The sequence below is a fragment of the Balaenoptera musculus genome, chromosome 2 (genome assembly GCF_009873245.2).
Source record: "Balaenoptera musculus isolate JJ_BM4_2016_0621 chromosome 2, mBalMus1.pri.v3, whole genome shotgun sequence".
In the NCBI taxonomy this organism is placed as follows: Eukaryota; Metazoa; Chordata; class Mammalia; order Artiodactyla; family Balaenopteridae; genus Balaenoptera; species Balaenoptera musculus.
The window spans coordinates 128,253,982-128,276,453 of NC_045786.1; the positions used below are offsets into that span (position 1 = coordinate 128,253,982).

The 22,472-nt window shown below is 36.7% G+C and overlaps 1 protein-coding gene across 1 annotated transcript; it reads left to right on the plus strand.

Moving 5' to 3' along the window:
• Window positions 1-2,955: 2,955 nt before the first annotated feature.
• Window positions 2,956-22,130, plus strand: PSMC6 (proteasome 26S subunit, ATPase 6). Its single transcript, XM_036843490.1, has 14 exons — window positions 2,956-3,115; window positions 4,120-4,199; window positions 4,294-4,333; window positions 4,579-4,631; window positions 7,355-7,422; window positions 8,031-8,145; window positions 9,952-10,039; window positions 12,043-12,104; window positions 12,192-12,315; window positions 12,688-12,749; window positions 14,331-14,451; window positions 14,595-14,675; window positions 18,693-18,764; window positions 21,617-22,130. Exons 1-14 carry the CDS (start codon window positions 2,989-2,991, stop codon window positions 21,733-21,735), a joined length of 1,212 nt encoding a protein of 403 aa, XP_036699385.1. The 5' UTR covers window positions 2,956-2,988; the 3' UTR covers window positions 21,736-22,130.
• Window positions 22,131-22,472: the final 342 nt, after the last annotated feature.

Here is a 22,472-nt window from a genome sequence, read left to right on the forward strand (position 1 = left end):
GCTCCAGACGCACAGGCTCAGTAGTTGTGGCTCACGGGCCTAGCTGCTCCGCCGCGTGTGGGATCTTCCCAGAGCAGGGCTCGAACCCGTGTCCCCTGCATTGGCAGGCAGATTCTCAACCACTGTGCCACCAGGGAAGCCCAACAAACATTTATTATCTCAAGTTTTTGTGGGCCAGCAGTTCAGGAACAGCTGAACTGGGTTGCGTGACTCAGTCTCTCATGATGTTGCAATTAAGACTAGAGCTTCAGTCATCTGAAGGCTTGCCTAGGGTTGGAGGCTCTGCTTCGAAAATGGCTCACTCACGTGGCTGTTGGCAGGAGGCCTCAGTTCCTTGCTGGCTGTTCCTTTCCGTGTGGGTCTCTCCACAGATCTGTCGATGTGTCCTCTTGGCATGACAACTGGCTTCCCCCAGAGGGAGTGATCCAAGGGAGAGTAAGGAGGAAACCCCAATGCCTTTCACGACCTAGGCTCAATGGTCGTCTACTGTCACTTCCACTTTATTCTATTTGTCTAGAACAAGTCGCTAGATCCAGGGGAGGGAAATTAGGCTCCACTTCTTGAAATGGGAAGTATCAAAGAATTTGTGTACATATTTTAAAACCACAACACCCATCAATGCTACATTATACGTTAGTAGGTTAGGAGACTATACTTAAAAATGATTTTTTGAAGATCTAAATACATCTCATCACTGTTTGTTATGACATCACTTTTAATGACCCCTCCTTCCAAAACTAAGATATACCCTACCTTGTCACCTCACTTCTTCTCTATTCTACAATATTTTAAGTTCCTTGAGAACTGATGACATTTCTTAGTCTTTTTGTATCTCTGCTTACCTATCATAGGGTCTAACGTATTCACAAATTCATCCAATAGTATATATATATATATATCCATGTTCTAGGGATACAATAATGAGAAAGAAATAGTCATAGTCCTTGTTTTCCTGGAGCTTATAGTCTACTGGGGGAAAAGACACATTTAATTGCATTTAAACATTTAAGAACACTTATGAATGTATAATTACAAATTAAGCTACATTTTCTGGGCTTCCCTGGTGGCGCAGTGGTTAAGAATCCGCCTGCCAATGCAGGGGACACGGGTTCAAGCCCTGGTCCCGGAAGATCCCACATGCCGCGGAGCAGCTGGGCCCGTGAGCCACAATTACTGAGCCTGCGCGTCTGGAGCCTGTGCTCCGCAACAAGAGAGGCCGCGATACTGAGAGGCCCGCGCACTGCGATGAAGAGTGGCCCCCGCTTGCCACAACTGGAGAAAGCCCTCGCACAGAAACGAAGACCCAAACACAGCCATAAATAAAAATAAAAATAAAAAAGCTACATTTTCTGATGGACAGGGATACAGTCTTAGAGGTGCATATAAAAAGGAACAGAACTGTTCTGTTGCAGGCATACCGAAGACAGACAGGAGGGTCAACTGAAGTTGGAATTTTGCCAGATGGGTGAGAGAAGACGAATAAGAGTCAAGGGAGTTTAAAATATTGGTGTGTTATGTTGAAATAACACACTAGTATGTGCTTACAAATATTTATTGAATTGAATCAAACTGAGCTATATATATATATATATTTTTTCTTTGCCCCATCCTCTCTTCTTTACTTCTTGATGTCAGAGGTGATATACTCTTGGTATAGTTTGACCAGAATAGTTGCAGCTGAGTGGGAGAAGGGACTAACCCTGCTCAATCCACCTTCCTTGTTTATTGTCTAACTGCAATTACCAGTTATATTTAGAAAAAACAGAATAGAATATTCACACAATATCCATAAGATTTTTTCCTAATAAATTTGAAGGCATCTTTTAATTTCCTAATAATTTTTTTTGTAATTTAATTCACTTAAATTTGCAATTTATATGTATATATAAGATATACCTATTTAAACTCAAACATCCAGGGCCACTGGATAAGATGAGATCAAATGGAGTCTGGGGAATGTGACTGATTCTTTGGAACAGCAATAAATTCTCCCTAGGAGTAGTGCTGGGAAGAGGTACAGCAATGTGGACCTGTCCCGCAAAAACTGAGGTCATTACTACCCTTAAAATAAATAATTTAAAATAACACTACTGAATGCTTACTATGTGCCAGATGTTGTGTTGATAGCTTACAGGCACACTATGTTAATACTCATGACATGTCGATGAGATAGGTACAAATATTATGCTCATTCTACAGAGATTTTGAGAGATTAATTTGTCCAAAAGCACAGAAAGAAGGCATCTTTATCTTGTGCCCCTTGTCTCTACAACCCGCCCCCTTCCGGGCTCATTGGCCTTCTTTCTGTTCCAAGAAATGAGCCAAGCCCCTTTTCACCTTAAGATCTTTGCATTTGCTGTTTCCTCTGTTTGGAAGGTTTTTCTCCAGTTTGTTGCATGTCTGGCTCCTTATCTCAGATATCTGTCCTAAATTAGTTCTCCTCACCTTACTCTATACCACCATGTTTTATTTTCATTATAGTATAGTATTTATTACACTTTGAAATTACTTTTTTATCTTCCCACCAGATCGAACCCTTAGTACCTCATTCACTGAGTGAATAAATGAATAAATAGCCTACTCCTTCTGTACCTGGAGATCCTGGATAGTATTGGGTTATACCAGTAGGCTATCTGTGTTATACCGATAAGCCATCAGGACTCTTTAGAGAGATATGTATATATTCCCTATTTCATTCTCATCTTGGTTTATTACAAAGTCTTTTGTGGTTCCAGAACAGCAGTGACTTAAAAATACCAAGGCCTCTCAGGGGACAGCGCCCTTGCTCTACCCAGGCTGACCTGCAGGGGATGGTGTATCCGGAGGTCTCCTTCGGTGCACGCCGGCGCCCTAGTGCAGAGAGACGCAGACTTTGGAGAAGTGGAGTGCAGAGGCGGGGCAAACCGGAAGGGGCGGTGTCCTCCGCGAACCCGCCCCTCCAGGGAGGCTCTCCTGTCTCGCCCCGCCCCTTCCCCCGCCCGGGCGGCCATGGCCATTCCCGGCATCCCCTATGAGCGGCGGCTTCTCATCATGGCGGACCCTAGAGATAAGGCGCTTCAGGACTACCGCAAGAAGCTGCTGGAGCACAAGGAGATCGACGGCCGTCTCAAGGAGTGTGAGTGCACCTTTCTTTCCACATAATCTCGTGCCTGGACCCGCTCCTGTCTCTGACAAAGCGGAGGCCTTTGGCCGAGCTCGGCAACCGAGCCCCGAGGAGAGAAGGCCTCAGTCCGGAGACAAGGCGCTTTGTCATCCCCGCCTATAGCTTCGGAAGCCGAGCCTCTTCGGGCGTGGAAATGGCCCAGTCTGGTCCAGGTGACAGAGAGAACATCCCCAGTTCTGAGATGGAATTGGAAGATGACCAGAGGGGAGTGGGGAAGAAGTGGGTCAGGGATGTTTCCAGGTTGAGGTGCAAGGAGTGCAGTGTTGGTGGAGTCCCGGGACCTGGAGGCGGAAAGAGACTTGAGTCAAAGAAGCTCAAGCAAGAGATGAGACTCGGGTAGTTGGCTTGTTAGTGGAATGGAAAGCCGAACGCGGAGTTTTAAGAGAGAAGGGGTCCATCGGTCAATCATAGTCTTCTTCTTTGCTCGTGTTTTGAATTACTCTGCAAGGCACACAATTTTCCCTTACTCCTGAACCAAAAGAGTACTTATAATTTTTCTTAGTGCACCGTCACTGACAAACCTGAATGGTTTAAATAATGAAGGAAGACCTTAACTGTATAATTCTGTGGCGCTTTATTTAGGTTAGAAAGCCAAAGAGTAACAGTTCATGTGGGTAGGTGAAGTGAGGAAGGGTCTAACTCTTTTATCATTCGGGTTTGTAATCTCAAATCCGGAAGTGTCAGAATGTCAGTATCTGTTACGAATGTAACCTAATATGTGCTCAAACAAGTAAGTATTGCCGATCAAGAAAATAAAAACATGGTGCTTTCTCTGTAACATTTCGTTTTTAAACATGTCATCTACAAACGGCATTATTTTTTTTTGTGGTTTGATATAGTGGATATAAAATACACGTAAAGTGACATAGACTTACATAAACTTAAATAAAGTGAGACTTAGTGACTTAAACTCGCTAAGATTATTTAGTTTAAAATGTTCAAATTATATTTTTCAGTAAGGGAACAATTAAAAGAACTTACCAAGCAGTATGAAAAGTCTGAAAATGATCTGAAGGCCCTACAAAGTGTTGGGCAGGTATGTAATGGAGTTTGGGGTGTAGAGGGTGATGGTGATTTGTTTTTTTAGCTCTTGGCAAAAAGTAATGCTTTTTTTTTTCTTTCTTTCTTAGATTGTGGGTGAAGTACTTAAGCAATTAACTGAAGAAAAATGTAAGTGTATTAGGTTGTTAGTAAAGAAAAAAAGAGCAGACTCCCCTCCCTCCCACCACCAACTTTTGAAATACTTATTATTTTAATGACTGTAATGAGGGTAGATGATATTCTTGCATAGACTAAGTTGTCTTTCAACTCTTGTCTTTTGGAGAACAGAAATAAAACTCAATCTGCCATCAGTGTGGGTATATTTATTTTTTACTTTCTATTTTTCAATTTGTTTTTTCATTTTCTTCCTCTAGTCATTGTTAAAGCTACAAATGGACCAAGATATGTTGTGGGTTGTCGTCGACAGGTAAAATTTTACATTTCTATAGTGCTTTATAATTGACGAAAGCGCTTTCCATATACGGTATTTAATTCTCAAGGTAAGCAGGTCAGGCATTATGCCCATAACTTCCAAAGGTGACTTGTTCAGGTATAGATAATTATTAGCAAAGCCTGAACTCAAACTATGGCTTTGACTCCCGGTAGTCTCTACTTTTCTGCTCTATTGCATTGCCTCAGTCAGCTCTACACACTGAGAAATCAAAGAATTTTAGAAGTGAAAAAATCTCAGATTATTTTATTTTAGTGTCTTTTTTGAAGAGGACTTAAAAGTATTAGACCTTATAAATTACATTTTATATTTAAACATTCAAAAATATTACTTATAGACTTTACTATAGGCTAAATTGATTTTGTATGAGTTCATTTAAATTAGAATCGGCAAATTGAAATAACTCCAGATTTTATCTTGCAGTCATCAAAAAACGCCGACAAATGGCTTTGCATCATTTAGTAGCCTCTGAAGCCAATTTATTTACTACCCTATTCTTTAGGAAGTGTCTTTAGCGAATTCTTATAAACTCATTGGAAGAGCTTTCTAAACTGAGTATTTGTTATGTCAGGTTCAGGTTTTAAAACATTGATATGACATGGCTATAGAATTGAATTTTTCCTAGGGACTAAATTCAGTCTTAAGATTTTGCCTAGCATATAAGTGGGATGACATTTTCTAAATCAAAATTTCAGATGCCTAATCCGACAGAGGATATTTATGTCCCTTTCAGGGCCCTCTGGATGCCAAAAGTTGGCATGTCTTAGATATTTTGTGGTTGTATGAGGGGCAAGAGAGTATTTGAAAACTGGAAAATATTAGAAAAACCAGAGTATATATTCCCTATAGATGTAAATGTTGAAATAACTTCATATTCATCTCTATTTAAGCTCTTTTTCAAGTATAGTGGTCCCTCGTTATCCGTGGGGGATATGTTCCAAGACCGCCAGTGGATGCCTGAAACCTGGGCATATACCAAACCTTATATATGCTATGTTTTTTCCTCTACATACATACCTATGATAAAGTTTAATTTAAAAATTATGCACAGAAAGAGATTAACAAAAATAATAATAAAATAGAACAATTATAAAAAAAATATGCTGTTACAAAAGTCATGTGAATGTGGTCTCTCTCAAAATATCTTGTACAAATTTAATGCCTTTTCCATCTTAACTCAGCACTTGTCTTGCACTGTTACTGTAACTTTTGCAGTTTGAGGCGTGACAGCAAAACTAGCACAGGTTTCTTTTTTCTTCTTCACAATTGCATGGATAGAAGATTTGTTCTTACTGTAGATTATAGCAACCTCAGCATATGATTTTTATTTCCTTATTAAGTCGAGAACTTTCCCCGCTTCATTAGGAAGCGGTCTGTGGCTTCTCTTTGCCATATCTGAATGGCCAACATCACTACAATTGTGCTTTGGGGCCATTATTAAGTAAAATAAGGATTATTTGACCACAAGTACTTAAATCAGCAGGACAGTGGATCTGATAACCGAGAGGGCTACTAAGTGATAAACGGGAGGGATACACTGGACAAAGGGATGATTCACGTACGGAGGACATAGCTTTCATCACGCTACTCAGAACAGCATGAAATTTAAAACTTAGGATTAGTTTATTTCTGGAATTTTTCATTTAATATTTTCAGGTAACTGAAAATGTGGATAAGGGGAGGACTACTGTACCTGGCAATTATTCTTAGTTTAATCCATTATATTAAACCTAGTATTTAGCATATCTTCACTTCATTTTAATTGGCTCTAAATCCTAAACTAAGCGCTCTTTGCAAAATCCTGTGAAAAGTGGTCAGTAATTTGTATGATTCTGAAATTGTATTGGCGAGCAGTTTATTATTTCTTTTTGCACTTTTCGAAAAAACTAAAAAATTACAGTTTTTTTCTAAAAATAACTTTATTTTTGACAAGTGACAGCCTGAGTGTGATTTGAATCTATTTGGATAGATTCTCTCCACTTCTATCCAAATAAGTTAAATATGCCAATAAATTGTTTAGTGTGATTCAACTTAATATGTACAGTAATATATTTACCATAGTGTCTGGCATGTAGCAAAGGCATGAATGAAGGTTGCTGGGGTTTTTTTGTTTGTTCTTTAGAATTTTAATAAAAAATCTCTAAGGGGAAATTGAGTGCATATCCCCCTTATCTCCTATGATCACATAACACATTCTTCCCAAAACTATAGTTTTTAAAATAAATCTAATGGACATACCTTTAAGATGCTTTCCTTTCCTTCCCCCCCAAATGTTCATTAAGGGATTTCTGTATAAATGCTTTGGTACCAATTGCCAAAGTCACTGTACTACAGTGCCTAAATCAAAATAATGACCAAAACTATATTAAACAGTGAGCCTTTGAAAGTAAAATATTGCAGTCAATTCCTTCTTCAAAAACAAGGTTGTTGCCACCTCAGACTTTGTATATTAGTGATTTCTCATTTCACACTGAGATTGCACAAAAGGACACTCTTTTAAGGAGCAGAAGGAAATAACTTTGAATTACTACTTTTTATAAACCCTTCCCTTGGGCATGGTGTTTATAATCTAATATAATCTAATATTAGTGTTCTCTCTGAAGGGTAAAAATGATTATTTGGCTTCTAACTATGCTCTTGTTAGAGTGTTATTCCCCTTTTCAAGTGTTTGTGTAACACCTTTTGTTTTACATAATTAGCTTGACAAAAGTAAGCTGAAGCCAGGAACAAGAGTTGCTTTGGATATGACTACACTAACTATCATGAGGTAGGTTTCTTGTACTATTTAGTTTACATCTTATTTTCATGGAGGGAAGATTTTATCCAAAATATATGCTTCTTGAGATCCCTGAATATTTTGCCACTTTTCCGCTTTTACTAATTTCAAATTAATTTAAACATGTTTTTTTAAAAAATTAATTAATTAATTTATTTATTTGGCTGCGTTGGGTCTTCATTGCAACGCATGGGCTTTCTCTAGTTGCAGCGAGCGGGGGCTACTCTTCATTGCGGTGCACGAGCTTCTCATTGCGGTGGTTTCTCTTGTGGTGGAGCACAGGCTTTAGGCACATGGGCTTCAGTAGCTGTGGCACGCAGGCTCAGTAGTTGTGGCTTGTGGTCTCCAGAACTCAGGCTCAGCAGTTGTGGCACATGGGCTTAGTTGCTCCGCGGCATGTGAGATCTTCCCGGACCAGGGCTCGAACCCATGTCCCATGCATTGGCAGGCAGATTCTTAACCACTGCGCCACTAGGGAAGTCCCAACATGATTTTCTAAGATCACCTACAGGTGCTTGCATAAGCAAGTCATTTATACTCTATTTGTAGGCTGAGAGAAAATACCTTTTAAAAGAAAAATGCACACCTTATCATTACAGGTATTTGCCAAGAGAGGTGGACCCACTGGTTTACAACATGTCTCATGAGGACCCCGGGAATGTTTCTTATTCTGAGATTGGAGGGCTGTCAGAACAGATTCGGGAGTTACGAGAGGTTGGTAGTGTGTGCTTTATTCTCTGAACTTACTAAGAAGTAGTACAGGTTTTAAAATGCCTGAAGGGAGAAAGAGGATGTAAAGTCACTTTGTCCAAATAGTGTTTACTGAATATTACATATATAATATTTTTGCCAAGAGAAGAATAGCACTGAATGTCTAGCTATGAAAATTATGGGTTTTTGTTAAATTTGGAGATAATTTGGTGTTTGAAAAATCCTGCTCTTTTTATGACAAAGAAGGAAAAAAAGCTAAGAATAATTGATGTAATCCAATGCCCATACCATCTGGTATTTTGATTATCTTAGTAGTTTAGTTGGGTCAGAGCACATTTGGATAGTGTGTGTAATGTAGTTTTTCCCATAACCTCATTGATTTCCTGTTGCCCTTAAATAGAGTCAGTTATCTGTGCCTTAAATATTTTATTTTGATAAAGCTGTTTGCTGTCATTTAAGAAAAATATTGGCTTTAGCGTGGCTTAAACTTTTAAGTTATTACATGAAGAATCAAATCAGGGTTGCCTTGCTTCACAGCACAGATAGCTTCTTAACAATTCTCTTTTAAGCAAATTACATTGTTGTATTGATTTCATCTTAATTTAGGATGGAAATACTCAGGAATGAATCTGATTAATTGGAATGGCTTACGTTATCTGATTTAAGCCCTAAACCAGTAGTTTTCAGACTTCAGCACTTTAAATTTTCTGGAACTCTTATTAAAGATACAGATTCCTAGGCCCTCTGCATGGTTTTGATGCAGTGGCTTGGGGGTGGGGCACAGGAATTAGCATTTAAACAAGCATTCCAGGTGATTATGAAACCAATGTTTTTTTTTTTAACCATACTTGAGGAAGCATTGGCCTAAGCATAAATAAAAGCCTATTCTTTTCACATTGTAGTTAATGAAAAGAGGAAGAACAAGTGCTTCATGAAACAGTGAAATCTTTTACAGTGATTTGCTGCATCAGCCATAGGAGCAGAATGAATCTCTCTCACACACACACAGACACACGCACACACACCAAGGACATGCAGTATCCATCTGCAGACAATTGCGAATATTAATTTCTCACAATTTTGGCGTGTCTTAATCATACCTTATGGACAGAGTTATTCAGTAGAGGTTTATCTCTCAAGTAAAGAGTTTAAACTGGGCAGTCAAATCCTCACTTTTGCTGTTCTCCACTTTTCTTTCTTTGAATCAGTTTTAGAACATTGAGAGCAGAATTTATGTTTTTTTTAAGACTACTATGACAAAACGCCAACATAAGAAAATTTTATGTACCATTTCTCTTAGTGGCAGTTATATCTTACCAAAGTTCCCCATTTTGTAATTATTTTTGTTGTATTCAGATGCACAGTAGTGTAATCTTTTTGTTTTTTTGCTTAACTGATTTTTTGTAGTGTTAATTTTTTCGTTGAGGCATAATTTACATTCAGTAAAATTCACATGTTTTTAAGTGTACAGTTCAGATGTGTTTGACAGATTATATGCCCGTGCAACCATCACTCTAGGCAAGTGTGTGGTTATTTTAACAAGTGTGTTAAATAATAAATAGTTCAAATTACCACATGCTTTTTAATTAATTAATTTTAAAAATATTTTAAGATTTTTAGATTTAAGAGATATCTTACATCTACCTGAAGAAAAACCTCTAATATAAGTGGTTTTACATAGCACTGAATTCTAGATCTATTATGAATTATGATGTATGTACGTAACTCTGCTGATAGTTTACTTAAAATATTTGAAAGTACATCAGAATCTTTACTAACTTTTTAAGAAACATGCAACTTCTTTTCTAGGTAATAGAATTACCTCTTACAAACCCAGAATTATTCCAACGTGTAGGAATAATACCTCCAAAAGGCTGTTTGTTATATGGACCACCAGGTTGGTATTAAATCATGTCTGCCCCACTGAGCGAATGAATGAATGAAGGAGTAAAAAAATGAGATGGAGATATTTAATGTGACAATTCCAGCCTTCATTCTGTTCAGAGTAAGGAAGGGATTGGGGATGTGTGTCTATTTTCTTAGTCTTGCTTAGTCCTCTTGTGCTTCATAGGATATATATATCTAAACATGCCATGTGATTCTAAGCAATGGTCTTGTGTGGTTCACAGACCTCTGGGTGTCCCAGAGACACTTTCAGGGATTCTGCAAGGTCAAAACTTACTCTTATAATACTAAGATGTCAACACAGTGAAAAAGAAAAAGGCAACTCACATCTGTGCTGATGGTGCAAAGCAATGAGGGTAAAGCTACTCATGCCATAGCGTGAATCAATTAAGTCAGTGGCACAAAATGGTATAGTAGTCATTGTCTTCGGGGCCACTCACATTTGCAGTATTTTTTAAAAAAAGATGTCAGTTTCACTTTAAAGTGTCCTTGGGCTTCCCTGGTGGCGCAGTGGTTGAGAGTCTGCCTGCCAGTGCAAGGGACACGGGTTCGAGCCCTGGTCTGGGAAGATCCCACATGCCGCGGAGCAACTAGGCCCGTGAGCCACAATTACTGAGCCTGCGCGTCTGGAGCCTGTGCTCCGCAACAAGAGAGGCCGCGATAATGAGAGGCCCGCGCATCGCGATGAAGAGCGGACCCAACTTGCCGCAACTAGAGAAAGCCCTCGCACAGAAACGAAGACCCAACACAGCCATAAATAAATTAAAAAAAAAATTAAACTTTAAAAAACAAAAAAATAAATAAATAAAATAAAATAAAGTGTCCTTGCTAAAGGATTAAAAATATTAACTTTTGATCCTTCAATAATGTCTTGTATTCTGTGATGAAATGGAAAATACATATAAAGTACTTCTGTTGCATACTGAATAAGATAGATATCTCCAGGAAAAGCATTTGTGCGATTATTTGAGTTGCCTGCTGAATTAGCTGCTTTTCACAGAATGCCATTTTTACTTGAAAGGATAATTTACAGTCAGTTATCAGACTGGTTATTGGTTACCTGGCACACTTTTTTTTTTTTTTTTTTTTATGTTTGGCTGTGTTGGGTCTTCATTGCTGTCCGCGGGCGTTCTCTAGTTGCGGCGAGCAGGGGCTACACTTCGTTGCACTGTGCGGGCTTCTCATTGCGGTGGCTTCTCTTGTTGCAGAGCACGAGCTCTAGAGCGCAGGCTCAGTAGTTGTGGCACACGGGTTTAGTTGCTCCATGGCATGTGGGATCTTCCCGGACTAGGGATCAAACCCATGTCCCCTGCATTGGCAGGCGGATTCTTAAGCACTGTGCCACCAGGAAAGTCCCTGTACACATTTTTTTAAAAAAATGAATGAAGTTAGCCAATCACGTTAAACAACTGACACCATCTGTAGCCAGTGATAAAATTTGAGCTTTCAAGCGAAAATTGAGTTTTTGAAAACTTTACGTCCGGTACTATGAGCTTGACAACTTTCCAGTGTGTTTGTGAATACAAGACAGGATGAGATCGGAGATGGTATTAACAAATGTGATTTTTTAATATTATATAATGGAAAATGCCAGTATTTGGAAGATTTTCATAACCCACTGAATCAGTAGTTTCCAAATAAATACTTGATATTACAATATCATACGTAGGCAAAGGTCCACTCTGTTCAGTATAGCCCAATGTATTTGAATGTACAAGTTTCCATCATGGTCTATTTGTAAGTTGGGTTTGATATATTTCTAAAGTTATGTATTCAGTTTGCTTAAAATAAAATTAGAAGGGATATTTTGAATAAAATTTTAAATTTTAATATTGAGAGTGGAAGTGCTTTGGGATTTTAAATGATTTTAAATGCTTTTATTTAAGACTTAGCTTCCATTTTGCAAAATTTACTATTCAAAGGATTACATTCTTAAAAGCTTTTGAAAATTTGTTTTACTTTCCATTAAATTAAGACTTCGTTTGTCATTCCTAGGTACAGGAAAAACACTCTTGGCACGAGCTGTTGCTAGCCAGTTGGATTGCAATTTCTTGAAGGTAAAGGGAAGATTCTTTTTGTAGCTGTTGAAAATAAATTTTATTTGAATTGTCCTATATTTACCATAATGTTTTTCCTTTAATCAGGTTGTATCTAGTTCTATTGTAGACAAGTACATTGGTGAAAGTGCTCGTTTGATCCGAGAAATGTTTAATTATGCCAGGGACCATCAGCCATGCATCATTTTTATGGATGAAATAGATGCTATAGGTAAGAATAACACTTCTTAAAATTTATTTTAAACTTTTCTTGAAACTGTTAGGAATATTTTTTAACTCTAAAAGAACTTTTTCCCTCTCTTTTCACCTCTAATTGCAACTTGTGTGAAGTAGCAAAATGAATTGAATGTTACTTTAAAAAAATTCTTAAGAAAGTTTAACCATTCTTAATAAATAACCTTTAACATTGAGAAAATGATAAACATTATACCAAAATCAATTCTAATTTTTGTCAGTGTAATTCTTGTTAATTAATTTTCATCTTAATGTTTTAAACCCCAGACACTATCATTTTCATATTTTCTTAAATGATGCTTAAAGAGGAAAGGAGTAATGCATATGAGTTTCCACATCATTATTTTAGGTGGTCGTCGGTTTTCTGAGGGTACTTCAGCTGATAGAGAGATTCAGAGAACTTTAATGGAGGTAATATTTGGTAAAGCCTGTTTATAAAGAAATCAATGTTTATAAAGTGAAGAAGTGAACATTGGATATTTGAAGGTCAAAATATGGACAATGGTTTAAATGAAGAATGCACTTAAGTATGAAATTTGAAAGTACAGTATTGACAGGAATGAACACTTTTCTTTACCACAATCTCTAGTAAGAAAATGAGTACTAGAAAATAATAGGGATATCTACAAAATTTCATTTGATTTACAGCTGTACCGTTCTACATTTTTTGAGCAGACTGACCATTTAAATAATTAAATTATATATTGTACTTACATTGTGAATGTGATTTTGTGTTAGTTTTATTCAGCTATTTATTTATTTATTTTATGAGTGACAAATATATTAAAACTAGTGGCAATAAATGAGTTGTAATTATGTATGAGGCTGCTCTAAAAATTACTAATACTTTCCTCTCTTTATTGCTGAGAATGAAAGGAAACTAAAATAGTTTTGATTATTGAAGATGGATGATGGGATATTGAAATGTATATTAAAGTCTTTTCCCACTCCAAATTCTGTGAAAGTGATGGCAAGATTCCAAACACATTTTCCAACTCCTATAAATAGATAGGTAGCATAGGTAATGCATTGTCAACTTCTGTCTCAGTAAGGGTATTTGAAAATTGTTTTTTATAAATTATATTGTCTGCTCAGAAAAGACAGTATTTTAAAATTTGTTGTAGAGTCTATTAGAAGCCTTAAATTGAGGTATTTTTTTAAAAACACAGATACTAGTTTTATTCATGTAGCTGATAATGTTGTTAGCTAACACTTAGGGTATGTTAGACATATTGGCATGAAGAAATAGACATATTGTCAGGCTAGCTTTGTTTTAAAGAGTTTGTTGAATGCAGTTAGATTTTTCAACATTTATTCAAGAAAACTTTAGGACTTGAAGGAAATATGTTAGGTATCTCAGTATTTCTGTGTATAGTAGAATTATTTGAAAAGATATTTAATGGATTTATTATCAGGTTTGTAGAAGATCATTGTTTCCAGTTATCCTGATGTAAATTTTATGTGTGGCATACCATAAGCTCTTGAAACATTATTTTAAAAGTAATTGTAACAAAAAAATTCGAACATTGGAAATCAGATCCACATAACTTAGTTTCATAATTCTTGACTGGATGGATGCCTTCAGATTTATTAAAACTATCTGATAGATTATTCAACTATGTACCTTTTTATAGCTATCTTGGAGACTTCCCTGGCAGTTGAGTGGTTAAGACTCCGTGCTTCCCCTGCAGGGGACACGGGTTCAATCCCTGGTCGTGGAACTAAGATCCTGCATGCTGCAAGGCGCGGCCAAAAAAAAAAGCATTAAATAATCTATCTTGGAACTTTTAGGATGGAAAATATATCCCTTTATGTAAGAGAGAGAAAAAAATATGATTCCATCAAATGATCATTCTGCACATCACATATGTATCTGTAAGCAATACACTTCATGGTCTTAGGCATATAAAAGGTGTGTGCTATGTGTTTTTTTAATGGTTGAGATGTTTTATAAAATGTGCCTTTGATTTATATTCACAAATATATTCTTAGCTACTGAATCAAATGGATGGATTTGATACTCTACATAGAGTTAAAATGATCATGGCTACAAACAGACCAGATACACTGGATCCTGCTTTGCTTCGTCCAGGCAGATTAGATAGAAAAATACGTGAGTTAAGCTTTTTTGCCTGCTGTCCATTTCCCTTTGTCTATGTCCATTTCTCTTCCCATACCTCCTCCTCACCCCCTACTTTATTTAAAAAACAAAAAACCTGACTGCAAAAGAATTTCTTATAATTTTCTTATTTTCAGATATTGATTTACCAAACGAACAAGCAAGGTTAGATATATTGAAAATCCATGCGGGTCCCATTACAAAGCATGGTGAAATAGGTAAGTAAATAACCTATTTTATATATATTTACATTTGGTAAATGAAGTAAAATGCTATTGGATATCACTGATAGTCTACCAAATCTAGTTTTAAATTCAGGAAACATGGTGGTCTTGAATTTAGCTTATAGTTATTGAGCATGTGCTGTATGCTAAGAATTGTTCTAAGTGCTGAGGATATAGCAATGAACAAAACAGATAAATTCCTGCCTTTATATAACTTACATTCTTGTCAGGAAAGACAGGTGAAGAAAGTAGAATATTCACTTGACCCTTGAGCAAAATGGGTTTGAACTGCGTGGGTCTACTTATATGTGGATTTTTTTTTTTAACTAGTAAATGCTACAGTACTACCTGATTGGGGTTGGTTGAATCCACAGATGCAGAACCGTGAACATGGAGGGCCGCTATGAGTTATGCACAGATTTTTGACTGTGCAGAGGGTTGGCGCCCCTAACCCCCATGTTGTTCAGGAGTCAACTTTATGGTATATTAGATGACGATAAGTCCTATTGAGAAAAATAAAGCAAGGAAAGAAGAATAGGTAATGCCAGGAGCAGGCATGAATGTATACATTTTTGAACAGAGGTGGGGAGGAGGAAGCGCAGGGAAGGTCTTACCAAGGTGATTTTTAAGCAGTGACCTAAAAGGTGAAGGAGCTAAGTATGGATATTTGGGGGAAAACCATGCAGAGGGAACAGCAAGTAAGAAGGCCTTGAAGTAGGTGTGTGCATGGAACATTCCAGGAGCAGCATAGAGGTCAGGGTCTCTGTGGCAGAGTTATTGGGACGGTAGCAAGTGAAATAAATCATAGAAGTAATGGGGGTCAGATTGTGTAGAGCCTTACTGAGGCCATTGTGTAGGAACTTTGGCTTTTGTTTTTAGTGAAATGGATACCATTGGAGAATTGTGAGCAGAGGAATGATATGACCTTACTTTTTATTATTTTTAACTTTGTATTACAGAAAATTAGAAATATGTAAAAGTAGAGATGAGTATAATCTTATCAGGAATTCATCCCCCAGCTTCAGTAATTAACTCTTGGCCAATCTTGCTTCATCTGTAATCTCTCCCACTTCTTACCTTCCCTCTGGATTTTTAAAAAGCAAATTCCAGTCATTATCATTTCATCTGTAAATATTTCAAAATTCACTTACGTTAAATAAGATCATTCTGGCTGCAGCTAGAGGGACAAGGATAGAGACAAGAGGATCTATTAGGAGGTTATTTCAGTAATGCAGGCAAAAGATGATGGTGGCTTGGCCCAAGGTGGTAGCAAAATCTTTTAAAATAATGAGATTCTGGACATATTTTGAAAATAGAGGTGACAGGGCTTGCTAATGAATCGGATGTAGGGTGTGAACTAAAGAGAAGAACCAGGGAAGACTTAGGTGTTTTACTCATGCAACTGAACAAATGGAATTGCCGTCAATTAAAGCAAGGGAAGACTGGAAAAATGAGGTTTTAAAGGGAGAATGAGGAATTTGATTCTGGCGATATTTAATTTAAGATGCCAATTAGATAGCCAAGTAAAGATGTTGATTAGTAATTCTGTGTTCATCAATAGTTCATTGGGGTGGTCTGTGCTAGAGTTATAAATATGGCTAATATCAGCATAAAAATGGTTCCAAGGAAGAGAATGTTGATAGAGAAGGGATTCAAAAACTGAGCTAATTCCAGCATTAAGAAGTTGAGTGGAAAAAAAAAAAAGTTGAGAGGAAGAACCATCAAAGGAGACTGAGAAAGGTTAGTCACAGAGATAGGAGTTAACCAGGGCCTGGTGGTGTCCTGGAGAATAAATGAAGAAATATTATAGGGAGGGACTAATTTCCTGTCAAATGCTGACAATGGGTCTGATAAGAAGAGTTCTGAGATTGGATTTACTATGTGAAGATCATTGGTGACCTTATCAAAAGAAATTTCTTTGGAGTGGTAGGAGTGAGAGCCTTGTTCAGATGGATATCAGAGAGGTGGGGACAAGAGGCATTGAGTTTAGACACCTCTTTCAAGGAGTTCTCTAGCGAAGGGGAGAAGAGAAGAAATGGAGCTGCAGCAGAAATGGAGATTAGGACTTCGAGTTTTCTTTAAGATGCATGAACTTACAACACTTTTTTTTATGCTCATGGGAATGATCTAGGAGAGAGATACAAGTTGATAATGTGCTTTTTTTTGAAGAGAGGTTGGCTTTGTCTATGAGCATAGACTTCTCAGGAGAATAGGAGGAGAGGCAGCATATATAGATGCTGATGATAACAGGTTCTTAAATATGGCAGGTACTTAGAGAATTTTTCTTCTGAATACCTTTATTCTCTCAGTGAAATAGAAAGCAAGTTAAGAGTGAAAATGGGAAAGTACTGTTAGAGATTTGAGGACAGAGGAGAAATTACAAAATAGTTATCTATAGAAGTGAGGGACCGGGCTAATGTAAAGGCCAGCAAGCCATGTATTCTATTGTGGGCTAAATTCTGTATGCCTTCTGTTTTTGTAAATAAAGTTTTGTTGTAGCACAACCACTCCCGTTCATTTACATATTGTCTTTGACTACTTTCCCACTACAGTGGCAGAAATGAGTAGTTTTGACAGAGACCATATGACCTACAAAGTCTAAAATATTTACTGTCTTGCCCATTACAGAAAGTTTGCTGACCCCTGGACTAGAGGCACCTAGTATAATTGCCAAGCAACTTTAAAAACTTTTTAAAAGTTAGTGGTTGGGCTTCCCTGGTGGTGCAGTGGTTGAGAATCTGCCAGCCAATGCAGGGGACACGGGCTCAAGCCCTGGTCTGGGAGGATCCCACATGCCGCGGAGCAACTAGGCCCGTGAGCCACAACTACCGAGCCTGCGCGTCTGGAGCCTGTGCCCAGCAACAAGAGAGGCCGCGGCAGTGAGAGGCCCGCGCACCGCGATGAAGAGTGGCCCCCGCTTGCCACAACTAGAGAAAGCCCTCGCATAGAAACGAAGACCCAACACAGCCAAAAAATAAAATAAATAAATAAATAAAAGTGCTTTGCCACGTGGAGACCAAGTACCCTACCTTAAAAGACAAGCCTTTAAAAAAAAAAAAAAAAAAGTTAGTGGTCCAAAATAATTACAAATAGTTGACCATTGCCTTTCTCATTACTCATGTGAAAGTTTTGAGTTGGAAAGACTGAGCTGAATTTACCAGCTTCTTCCAATACTGAGCTCTTGCTAGGTGCCAGATGCTGTGCTAACCTTAGGAATTTCTGCTCTCCAGAGGCTTACATGAACTTGAAGCTGAATGAAGACTAATTAATGAATTATCTGTGTGATTTCAAATAGAGATTGACATACTCCAGATTGCCTGACAAGGGTGTCTTATCACAGTTTTTCACATTGTAGTAGCCTATGTGTCTCTTCTCTCGCTGTTCTACATCAAATCCATAACTGCTACCTTAAACCAGCAGCAGCTCTTCGTTTCGTCTGTCACGTGGATAGAAAGGTCACTTAACTATTAACTGTTATCATAGATCTGATACCTCAACACTTGGAGCTTTCACAGAAACCAGAAAAGCTAGCCAATGTTTAGCATTTAAAAATTCTGTATGATAAAATGATGTCTGAAGACTATTTTTGGTATATTTTATATTTGCCTTATGTGATTAAATTCCATTGTGGTTACAGTTGGTTTTGAATATTCTAGATTTATTCAAATTAGATACTTGGTTACAGTTTTAATAAGAGTCATAGCTTGACAGATATCTAAAGTTCACATGCGCTTAACAGTTTCTCTGTGTAGAAACAGGTTAAGGTGCTTTCAGATCTTGATATTTCTTGGTTTTAGAGTTTTAGAAGTATGTTTATTTCTGCTTGGTGCTGGTTTACTTAACAGAAGTATTAATTTTAGTTGTCACTATTGTGGAATGTTAACAGAGATGATGCCTAGCTGACTAAATTCAAAGCAAGCCCTTAAGTTAAATTTTCTGTATGGGAATAAATCAAAAAAAGGTCTCCTATTATTATTTTTTTAACTGATTTCCAGTATTTTTCCTAAACAGATTATGAAGCAATTGTGAAGCTTTCAGACGGCTTTAATGGAGCAGACCTGAGAAATGTTTGTACTGAAGCAGGTAAGGGTTTAAAGTACAGTTTTTACTATTGATTTTGATTTGTTTAATTTGCTAAAAATGTGTTTGGGTTTGTCCAAAAGCAGAGCCTGAGCTTTGCAAGGATTTGAGTGCTTGTTATTTTCTGGGAAATTGATTCCAGGAAGTAGGAGAGAATAGGGCAAGTGAGATGGGAAGAGGGAAAGCTGTTATAAGGGTGCATCATTGAAGTAACTGTTGTAGGCAAGAGGGGTTTGGTTCTGATGAGACCTCAGAGAAACATACAGAATTCTTTCCAGGATTATCTGGCTGAAATATGGGAGACTAGAGCATTGATTTACCAGCTGTCATCCTCCATTCCTCCGTGGGATGAGATTTGCCCTTGGGGATGTTAACTCCTTTGCACTTATGGATGCCTTAGGGTAGAATGTGGAAAGACATGCATAGTGATAGCATGCTGTCTCCCTGGAGTAAGTCTGAGACTGTACAGAGCTATCTGCCACACCTGTGGCTGAAATCCGACTGGGCCAGCACTGGGGGTGTCTGCTACAAAATGGATGACATGCCTTCTGATACTAGCCTGTCAGTAGTTACCTTTGAAAGATTAATTTATGAATTTTGTGTTCATTCAACTTGTGGAAATGTAGTAGTTTTTCAGTATAATTTTCTCTGTGGATTGTGTGATTTTATTTTTATTTCCGGTACCAAGTGGCTTTAAAACCATACATACAGTCATTTAGTTTTTGTCCTCCACACAGAATCTTAAAATTAAAAAAAAATCTACAGTAGATTTTATAGTTACTGACTTTCATAGGTTGCATATGAACAGTTTTTAAGTATTACAATATGTGATTTCCTCTTGTTTTCATATCACCTTTAGCCTTATTTTAACATTTCTTGTAAATTCAACAGACAGTGTTTAAAGAGGCTGCTCAGACATGGCTTCTCCATAGGAGTATCTTCATGGGTATACTGTGACTCAGTAGCTGGATCAAAGATCTGCAGGTCCAGAAACTCTCAGTACAAATCACATAAATCATGCTCACAAAGACTTATTAGTAAACAAAAATATTAAGAGGTAAGCAGTCAGTAGCCTGAACTACTAGGGGTAACTTATGACATTCTCCTTTCAAAATCTACACTAGACCAAATAATTATTAGAAGATTGCTTTGGTGAAAATGGAATCCAAACAAAAGCAGTATCGAAATCTTAAAGGCTGATACCATTAAATTATATTCTTTTTCCACATATTTTTTAAAAGTTTATTTTTAGCTATTTCCAATAAAGAACTATAACTTCTGTATGGATTAAAATTTAAGTTTTTTAAACTTCTCATCTGGGGACATACTGAAATTCTTGAGTTTTCTTTTTATTAGTCTTCAAGCCTTTTTTGTTAACATATCTTTCTGTGAGTTAAAATATCCTTGATTCAATTATAGTTGTCTTTTTCCATTCAAATCCTGAGATTGTCATCCTTTTTGGATTAGAATGTATCTCAGATTCACTCATTCACTAAATAATGATTTGGAAACAGTAATATGCACAAGGTTTGGAAAAATAACTTGCCTAATTTAGTTATAGCCTTCTAAACAGGTTTTAAAACTTCACTATTACAAAAACCAGTCATTTCCATTCACCTGATTTCTGAGGACAGCATAGAATGACTATTGCCAAGATTCCTTATGTAGAAATCTTGACAGGGAAGACAGGAAGTAACCCTTGCAATTTTCTATTGCAACCCACTCATTTTATGTTAGTGAAAATTCAGTATAAGCAGATCCTCAATGAAAATAGTAGTAGGATTCATTTAATTAGTAGATAGTGATAACTTACCAGCTTTAAACTTATCATGAAATGAGGATTGTCTCAAAATCTGGGACCCATGTCTATGACACAACTAATGTTTTAAAAAAAACCAGAAACAAACCTTTTACCTCCTTGTCAAGTAGTATTTGACAAGTAACTTGTCAAAAACTTGAAAGCAAAAACTGAATGGTGATATTTGAATATGAAAGTCATATAAAATACCAATTTGTACATAAAAAAGGTAAATTTTCTCACATGAATAATGACACTGATTTTTGTTGACTTTCTTTAATTCTTATTCTCTATGCTCTTGATTATTAACAAGGAAAAGCTATCAAAATTACTGAGGTGTTTTGTGTTTTCCCGAACCATACATGTGCCCCCTGCTTCCAGGGGATTGCTGCCTGTAGACTTAGGAAACTTCTGCCTGAAATGTGTATGTGTTATTGATAGTTGGGTTTTGTTTTGTTCTGTTTTGTTTTTTCAAGATGACATTGGATACAGGGACTGTGTGAGGTGGAATTTAAGTATACAGATAATTGTCTCACTGTTTTCTAGCTTTTGGTTTGGAAAATAACGCTCACTATAGTTACGGAAATTAATTGAACAATAATAGTGGTTTTTAGGAAATTAGAACTGTTGGCTGAGAAGTAATACATCTAAGCTCCTTCACATTTATTCCATAGAATAATATTACATTATTTAGTTTTCTTTAAAGTTTTTTTGAGATATAATTGACATATTAGTTTCATGTATACAACATAATGATTCAGTATTTGTATATATTATGAAATGATCACCATAATGAGTCTAGTTAACATTCCATCATCACACGTAGAAATGTATTTTTTTCTTGTGGTCTACTCAGCATCTTTCAAATACACAATGCAGTATTAATAAGTATAGTCACCATGCTGTACATTACATCCCCAGGACTTATTTATTTTTTAAGTGGGAGTTTGTACCTTTTGACCACCTTCACCCATTTCAACTACCCTCTCCCTTAGTTTTCTTATAATAAATAATTCACATATTAAATATAGCAGTCATGTTGTTTTATTCTCCACAGGTATGTTTGCAATTCGTGCTGATCATGATTTTGTAGTACAGGAGGACTTCATGAAAGCAGTCAGAAAAGTGGCTGATTCTAAGAAGCTAGAGTCTAAATTGGACTACAAACCTGTGTAATTTACTGTAAGATTTTTGATGGCTGCATGACAGATACTGGCTTAATGGAAAAATAAAGTTAAGGAAAATAATGTATGTATTGGCAAAAATGATCTCATTAACAGAGTATGAATAAAAATGCGTATGAATAACATTGTAAAAATTAGTAATTCAGTAATTCTACTTTTAAGAAGTATGGAAGAAATTTGTATGTTTGGTAATGTTGCATTTATTGCAGCAGAAGTTATAAAAGAAGAGTATGTTGAAGCTTTTCGTATTTGCTGTGTATTTTGTAAAACCTTGAAAATGGTTTGAGACAGTAGTACCAGATAGCATTTCTTATGACTTATTTTATATCATTTGTTTTCCTCATCCTAAAAAGTTTAATAAAATCTGTTTGATTCAGTTCTCCTACATATAGTCTTGTCTTTTATGAGACTACATTTACTATGGTCTAAACTATTTAATAACCAAGATGAAGTTGGGTTTAGATCGTAGACTTTTGAATTTTATTTTAAAACAGTACCTATACTCAGTGTTCATGAGAGCATCTTGTTATATGTAACATAGATGTGTGTCTATATATATTCCTCCTTCCAGAAAGCCTTTATTTATTCTCCACCTACTATGATTAAGCTGTGTGATAGTTAATTGAAATAGTACATGCACATCCATAACCATTTTTTAGATTATGATTAAAAGTAACATTTGCTATTTAAATGTGACTTGGTTTTCTTGATTTATGTGAGATGATAGTT